This window comes from Etheostoma spectabile, unplaced genomic scaffold (genome assembly GCF_008692095.1).
Source record: "Etheostoma spectabile isolate EspeVRDwgs_2016 unplaced genomic scaffold, UIUC_Espe_1.0 scaffold00008844, whole genome shotgun sequence".
Lineage (NCBI taxonomy): Eukaryota > Metazoa > Chordata > Actinopteri > Perciformes > Percidae > Etheostoma > Etheostoma spectabile.
This window is the reverse complement of record NW_022603631.1, coordinates 1-8,959: the sequence shown is the minus strand read 5'-3', so window position 1 is coordinate 8,959 and position 8,959 is coordinate 1. Positions and strand designations below refer to the sequence as shown.

The 8,959-nt window shown below is 36.9% G+C and overlaps 1 protein-coding gene across 1 annotated transcript; it reads left to right on the top strand.

Moving 5' to 3' along the window:
• Positions 1-2,025: 2,025 nt before the first annotated feature.
• LOC116678949 (NFATC2-interacting protein) lies at positions 2,026-8,950 on the top strand (the record flags this gene model as incomplete). Its single annotated transcript, XM_032508685.1, has 6 exons — positions 2,026-2,081; positions 4,148-4,246; positions 5,765-5,825; positions 6,737-6,860; positions 7,797-7,871; positions 8,913-8,950. Coding segments are annotated over exons 1-6 (409 nt in total), but the record flags the coding sequence as incomplete, so codon positions are not given.
• Between the last annotated feature and the right edge of the window lie 9 nt (positions 8,951-8,959).

The window sequence follows — 8,959 nt, the reverse complement described above, 5'->3', positions numbered from 1 at the left end:
TGTACCTGTTTACTTGTCAATAACAAGAAAGTATTGAAGGATTATCACAACGCTGAAGTCGGCTTCTGATTCACAGCGTCTGATTCGGCAGTTAAGGGTAAAATTTAAAGGAAACTTGTAGACCACATTAGACCGGGTCCGGATCCAAAACCACTCTAGACTTGTCAAATGTGGACTAAATTACCCCAGAGAGGCTAAAGATTATTAAAAACACAGTTTCAGCCTGTGAAAACTTTACTTGTGAAAACTTTATTTGAAAAAACAACAAAAACCCAGTAAAATCTTCCTTTATTGCATTTTTACAAATAGAATAAAGTTTTCATAGATCTGAAACTGTGTTTTTAATCATTTTTAGCCTTCTGGGGTAATAAAGTCCAGATTTGACAAGTCTAGATACAGTGGTTTTGGATCTGGACTCGGTCTAATGTGGTCTACAAGTTTCCCTTAAATTTCCCCTTAACTGCAGCATCAGACGCTGTGAATCAGAAGCCGACTTCAGCGTCGTGAAAATCCTTCAACACCATCTTGTTATTGAAAAGAAACACAAAAAACAGTCGTAGAGTAAAGAAAATATGCAAAACACTCGGTGTCAGTGTACAAGAAAGATAAAGACAAAGCAGAAAACCAAAAAAACAAAATGGTGTATTAGTTAAAATTACACATCAAAAGCTAAAAGAAGAAAAGAAAGAGAAGAACGTTTAGAAGCAGCACACAAGGGGAGATTTATTTACCTTTTTCAGTGAGGAAAAATAATTAAATCTATTTATAAGCCGCTCCACTTCCTACGAGGCCTGAAATCCTTGATGTTCAACATGTATCAGACAGAACACAATTCAATTTAAAGATAGAGATGATATTAGGAGGATAAAAATGTTTATTTTAGTCAATTAATCTTGTTATTGGGAGAATTCCACATTCACAAGAATAATGGGCCAACTCCAAACCACCTTTTGAAGACTTTTTCTGAGCCTTTTGAAATTTGTGCGTTCTTCCCAAATTTATAAAGCTTTTTTTTTTTTTTTTTTTTTTTTACATTCGTCACTTTTTTTGACATTTTTCCACTTTGTTCTGCATTTTTTTCACATTTTTGTCAAGTTCTTTTTTGTTTGGTCTTCTTTTACATTTGTTCACATTTTTGTCATTTTTATTGACATTTGTCTTTTTTTTTTTTCTTTTTTAAACTTGTTAGTAGGAGGATAAAGATGTTGTTTATTTTAGTCAATCAATCTTGTTATTGGGAGAATTCCACATTCACAAGAAAAATGGACCGACTCCAACCACCTTTGAGCATTTATTCCAAGAACTGCACCAACACAGCGACACTATGAGAACAAGAAGGCAGTAAGACTGGAGTTTGTTTGATAATCTTTTTTTTATGTATCGGGGAAACATTTGACTTTGTTTGTAATACACTTTTCTTTTTTACTTTTTTAAAAAGTCTTTTTTTTTACTTTTTTTTTTTTTTTTTAGAACATTTGTCACTTTTTTTCACTTTTTTGTCAAGTTTTATTTTATTATTTTTTACATTGTTCACATTTTGTCACTTTTTTGTTGAAATTTTTTCACTTTGTTCTGCTTTTTTGTCACTTTTTTATTGGAACATTTGTTCACATTTTTGTCACTTTTATTGACATTTGTCTTTTTTTGACTTTTTATTTGTACAGTTGTCACACAAGTTATTTTATCAATTATTTATTTTCTCTCCAAATGCTATGAAAATTACAAAAAAATAAAAACAGCCAAATTCAATGAAATTAAGACTGGAATTTTGTTTGATAAATCTTTCACGTATCGGGGAAACATTTGACTTTGTTTGTAATACACTTTTCTTTTTTTACTTTTATTTATTTTGATATATATTTATATATATTTTTCTCTGTATATGCACCTCTGGTTTTGACTTTTGAATTATACGCACTGGCCATGTAACTGGTCTTTGTTAATAAAATTAAATTAAAAAAAAAATGCGTGAAATCCGTCAATATAGCGTCCATGGGAAAATCCCATGACTCATTATGTCCCACGGTCCGTGAAGGCAGCAGCAGCAGCGCGCGGATAAAGAAACAAACATGGCCGAAGCGGTGAGTGTTGGACAAACCCGCTTCTGTTTCTCTCTTTAAAACACTTAACGGGCGAGTCGTGTGAAGAAATAACAAGTGTAACGTTGTAGTATTTAAAGCCGCTACTAGGGAGGAGTGAAGAGTTTCGGTGTGAAGCCGCGTTAACGGATTAAACTGCCGTTAAATCGCCCGTTAGCATCACGTCGTTAGCTAGCTAACGAACCGTTAAACCCTTCAAAATAAAAGCCTGTCGTTAGCGTCAACGGGATTTTGTTTATAGGATTGCGAAGGCATGTCCCGCCTACTCGTCCTCTGATTGGCTTATCCTGACATTCTACCCTAACTCTAGCCAATCACACTCCTCTTACCCTGACAGTCTACCCTAACTCTAGCCAATCACACGCCTCTTTTTTATTTTTAAATTTAGTATGCATTAAAAATATGTATTTTAGAAAAACAACAACTGTAACTGGTTCAGCAGGTATTAAAATATTCTGAAATTAAAAACATAAAACACAAATAAGTAGAAAAACAAAACGACATGACAAGAATAGAAAATTAATAAAACAGAGCAAAATCTTACAGTTTTTAATGACCCTTTTTTTTGGGGTGAAGTAACGTTAATGGTCTTAATAATAAGAAGTTGTTGTCCATTATCCCGTTCTCTTAAATAATAAAAGTTACACGGAGTTAAAAACTTTGTGAAAGCTTTTAAATAAAAATCAACACTTTAAATAAATAAATAAATAAATCAGTTCTTGAGAGGATCTAATATTTGATTATTTCCCACCCTTAGTAAATACTCCACTACAAGTTAATGTGCAATAACATGTTCCCCGTCAATGTTTTCCTCTAATATAATAATAATAATAATAATAATAGTAATAATGTCCGAGTGTCTGGATTAATATTCCTGCTGCATCCATGTGTATGTTGCATTTTCCTGTTTGTAGATGTTTAAGGTTTTAATTTGAAATCCTTCATGTACTGTTAGTAGTTTAATCTTCTCTATGTGACACATTAATGGTTAGAAATGAGGCGTTTCACCAGTTGGAAATCCATGCGTCCGCGCGCGCGCGCACACACACACACACACACACACGTGCACACACACACACACACGCCCATCTCTCTATCACACACACTCACTCACTCACACACACACACACGTGCACACAGACTGACAGACAGACAAAAACAAACACAGACAGACACATGCACACACAAACAAACAGACACAAAAACACACACACACACACAAATGCATGCACGCACACACGTCGCACTCACGCACACACACACACACACACACACACACACACACACACACACACACACACAGTGTCCGACTGACAGACAGAGCTGCTGGTTGCAGCTAAAGTTCTTCAATCTTCATATTTAATCCTTTAAAAACAGGGAAATGTGATTGTGAAAACACTGAAAATGTAAATTATTCTGTTTTTTGTTGGGCAAAGAGTCAAAATGCGAGTTCAGTTTAACGAGTTTAATACGATAAACACATTAATAACAACGTGATTAGATCACGTCCCATTTCAAGGGCGCTGACGCACTCGTCATGTCCGTTTGTTAAGGATTTAACCCTCCGACCTGAGTCAAAGTGTCAAATAAAAACCCTTTTATCAGCGTTTTGTCGTTTTTTTTTTTTTTACCCTTTTGTGTCTCTCCCCCGGTGATTTTGTCACTTTTTCAACGTTTGTCAACTTTTTCTGAGCCTTTTGAAATTTGTGTGTTTTTCCCAAATTTATAAAGCTTTTTTGACATTTTTCCACTTTGTTCGGCATTTTTTTCACATTTTTTGTCAAGTTCTTTTTGTTTGGTCTCCTTTTACATTTGTTCACATTTTGTCATTTTATTGACATTTGTCTTTTTTCTTTTTTTTTTTTTTTTTACTTTTTAAACTTTTTACATTTGTCACACAAGTTGTTTGTTAAAATTCGACCCAAAGACACAGGAGGGTTAAAGTGAAATGAGAAGATGTGTCCGAACCTTCGGCCTGTACTGTACGTTGTGTGTAAAGTGTGTTATAATTATTAAAATATGTATATTTATTATATGTCTATCTCCAGGTGTCCGACAGCGAGCAGCCGGCAGCGAAGCCGGCGCCCAAACGCCGACGCATCCTCGACCCCTCGGCGATCGTCTCGGTTCCCGTTTACTCCAACAAGGTAAACGCCAGCTCGGTTGGTTAATTAGACTTAGACCTAGACTTAGACCTAGTCTTAGACCTAGTCTTAGACCTAGTCTTAGACCTAGACTTAGACCTAGACTTAGACCTAGTCTTAGACCTAGTCTTAGACCTAGACTTAGACCTAGACTTAGACCTAGACTTACTCTACCGGTCAAAAGTTTGGGGTCACTCACAAATTCCCATTGCACTCCATTGTAGACAGAATACCAGCTGAGATCAGTTGCATTGTTTTTCTAACCAGGGCAGTAATCAGATTACATTATGTGCTGACGTAATTGCAAATAGGTTTGCCAATGTTTTTCTAGTTAGTTTTTTAAAATGATATCAGATTAGTAAACATAATGAGCCTTTGGATGATTGGAGGAATGGTTGCTGATAATGGATAATGTAGATATTGCATTAAAGATCAGCCCCCCCACTCAGATCAGCTGGTATTCTGTCTATAAGGGACAGGAATACAAATTAGTATGTGAACCCAAACTTTTGACCGGTAGTGTAAGTCTTAGACTTAGGCAGCTCTATCTGGAGAGCACATCTCAGCAACAGGGCGATTCAAAGTGCTTTACACAAAATCAGTTAAACAGATAAAACACAAGTACAAACAGTTAAAAATCATAAGCATTAAAAACCAATAAAACATAGGAATAGACAGTTTAAAACAAAATAGAAACATAAAACATAAGAATAAAAGTTACAGTGCAGCATAAGAAATTTAAAGAAATGAGCATTCATTTAAAGAAAGGCAGCATCAAAAAGAAAACATCTACTGTTCCCCGCTTGGGGAAATTATGTCCCTCAGTTCTGTCCCTGACAGAAGGAAAATATCAACGATGTTTTTAGTTTTAGCTTTTATCTGGCCCCTGGCAGCAGGTTTTACGTGCAGTGCACTTAGACTTAGACTCTTAGACTTTATCAATCCTTTTGGGATGACTCCTGCAAGGAAATTAGAAAATTCCAGCAGCAATTTTGCAAGAAAAAAAAATAGATAAAAAAGACAGTATAAAGATAACAAAATAATTGTAATAATAATAACATTCGTCAAATAAAGACAAAAAAGAACATCAATTATTATCAAAGTGTCAGTGTTGAGTCCAGTGTTTATTTGCGTAAACAAACGAGGAATTTGACTTTTGTTAATCTTCGCTCTCAAAGTGCAACACTCGCTTGTAAAATGTAAGAATAAAAAAACAGAAAGGATGATAAGAAATATAGAAATTACTGTTAATTATGCAGAATAACAACATAATAGAATTTACAAAAAATATGCAATAACGTAATATTAGCGTCCTCAGGGGGACAGACTATGCAACACCATCACTAACAGGGACGTTGTAGAGCGTCCTCTGGTGGACAGACTATGCAACGCCATCACTAACTGTCCTATATTTACACTATAAGATGCTTGTTTGACAGTTTGTGATGATATGCATTTGACGTGTCAGCGTGTCTGTCCATGATGTCTCTGTGTCCTCTGACCCGAGCGTTCTGTTTCCAGGTGAGCAGCAGTCTGCAGCTGAAGCCAACGGCAGACATGTTCACCGGAAAAGAAAACTCAGGTAAGAACTGGAAAAGGTGCGGGGGGGGGGGTAAACAGGGCATAGTAACTCAGTCTGTAGGGGGTGGGTCGCTGGTTCAAGTCCCCATATGGACCAAAGTAAGATGGTGGACTGGTACCTGGACTCTGACACCTCCATGTAGTGCATGTTATAATATATATATATATATATATATATAATATTATATATTATATTATATATATAGATATATATATTATATATATATGTGATGGTCAGTTGTCCCGTTCTGCAGCGATAACATTAAAATGAGATGAAACAACAACAGAGAAATGTTTCTTTTTAGATGAAACAGACGTTCATAAGTTTCCTTTTCGGGACGTCGTTAGAAATTGAGGAAAAAATTAGAAATTGGAAAAAAGGCTATAGATTACAAAATGTTTGAAATCGCAATAATATCGTATCGTGGCATAAATATCGTGATGACATCGTATCGGGAGGCGTCTGCTGACAGACACACACACACACACACACACACACACACACACACACACACACACACACACACACACACACACAACACACACACTCTATTTCACATCGAGAGGAAACTCCTGAGACGAGAGCAAAGACAAAAGGTTTTGAGAGCGAGAAAAAAACAGAGAAACACTTTTCTTTTCTTTTAGAGAATCTTTTTCACACTGTTAGCAACAAAATATATATTTGAGGGTTTAAAAAAAGTATTTTGAGAGAGATTTCTTTTTGCTATCGGGATGAAAACTCTTTCTCTCAAATTATGTTTTCTCTCTCATAAAATGTTTTTCTGTTATCGGTGTGATGACTTTTTCTCTCAGATCTTTTATTTCCTGGCGTGTGATAAAGAAACGATTCTGTCTCCGTACGATACGCCGATGCGATGATTGATGTCTTCGCCTGTTTGTGTCTCCGAGCAGACGACGTCGCAGACGACGCTCTGTGGTCGCCGTTCTCGTCTCCGACGCGGAGCTCCGGCGACGTTGTCGTCGGCCTCAGCGACTCCGAGGACGAAGCCGACCGCGTGGAGACCAAAACGGAGCCGTAAGTAGTTTTAAAAATGGGTTTTAACATCTTTAAATCTGCAGTTGGACGTCGCCTTCACAACAGCAAAATTAATGAATTGACGTCATTCTGCACTGATCTTCTCTCCAGGTGATTGTCTTCACTCTTCCTTCAGGGCTGTTATAATAATAATAATAATAATAATAATAATAATAATCAGTATAAACCTTTTATCCCTTGTGTCGGAAATCAACACTTTTGTTGATGCTTTTTATTGTTTGTTTTTTCTAATTTTACTTACGTTTTTGTCCATTTTTTTCAACACTTTTGATGCTTTTTGACGTTTACAACACGACGTAACACTAACTTATTAACTTTAGTTTTACCGTTATTTTTGGAATTTATGTTCAATAAACCTCATTTATAGGAAATTAGACCTAATGTTTGAGTTAGAAAAGCAGAAATTATGAATTATTGAGACTAAAATTAAAGGAATGGATGTTGATGATAATCACAGACTGGAATATGTCAACTTTTACTCAACACTATTTCAACAAACACTTCATTTGTTTTACAATGCTATAAATATAATAAGACCCAAATTAATGAAAGTAGAGATTTGGTACTTGGCAAAGAGCGTTGGAATCAATCATGTATTTTGGGGAACTAAAAATAACATTGATATAGGACAACATGAGGACAACATGAGGACAACATAAAGACAACATGGGGACAACATGAGGACAACATGGGGACAACATGAGGACAACATGAGGACAACATGAGGACAACATGGGGACAACATGGGGACAACATGAGGGCAACATGGGGACAACATGAGGGCAACATGGGGACAACATGAGGACAACATGAGGACAACATGAGGGCAACATGGGGACAACATGAGGACAACATGGGGACAACATGAGGACTAAGAATATTTTAACGTGGATTATTTCTCACCTTCTGTTTCAGAGCAGCCATGCGCTGCCCGTCTCCTCCGCAGAGTCCGGTCCAGAAACAGTCCAGACAGGTCCAGAGGAAGATCAGGTGAGTCTGGATCCTCTGCTCGGTGGCAGCTTGTACCGAATAAGTAAATATAGAAGTTATGGTAATATTAACGATTGTATTTACTGTGGAACTCCTTGGATAACATGAGTCAAACTTAAGGCCCGCGAGCCAAATCCGGCCCCTTGCAAGTTTTGATCCGGCCCAAATATCAATTTATATAGATATAGAAGATATTTTGGCCTGCCTAGTTAACGCAGAAACCAAAAAGACCGAAAGATAGATAGATAGATAGATATGTAGATAGATAGATATGTAGATACTTTATTAATTCCGAAGGGAATCTTAGAATTGAATTTATCGCACCGTTGTGATGAAAGAGAGCTGAGCCAGAAGGCATTGATCACGATCTACCGGTTAGTTTTGGTTCCTACCTAAGACTGGGTCAGGTTTGGGGTCCCCTGCTGGAGCTGCTGCCCCGAGACCTGATACCGGATAAGAGGATGAAGATGGATGGATGGATGGATGGATGGATGGATGGATGGATGAAAGCAGAATTTGGCAGATTTTCCGACTTCCGAGGAATTCCTACAGAAGCAGAGAGTTTAATATTTATGTTGCAGGTTTGCTGTAAAAAATGTAATCCTTGTTTTGCTTCATTTGCAAAACTCTCTTGAGTTTGACACCCCCTGCCTTGGATAATGATTTAAAGGGTAAAACCATGTCTTTCAGTTCAAGAAATGTCTCTCTCCTCTCTCTTCCTCTCTCTCTCTCTCTCTCTCTCCCTCTCCTCCCTCCCTCTCATTTCTCTGTAAATTGACCGACCCGACTGAATTGACTGATCTATTTCTGTGTTTTTGTCTCATCTAGAAAGAGGCTTTGGGTCTTCATCCAGCTCCTTTCCAAGTGTGGATATGTAACGTAATATAGCAAATAATCTATGGTTGGATTATAAAATGTCTGTTTCCATGAGCAGAATTAAAACTGTGATTTATATATACAGAACAATTCATGAAACTCAAAGGTTGGTTTTTTTCTACAACAAAACTAAAGAAACCCTCTGTGTGTGTTTATGGTTCTCAGCGAGATTGACAGGAAGCTCCGGGCAGTGAACTCCCCCTGTTCCCGAT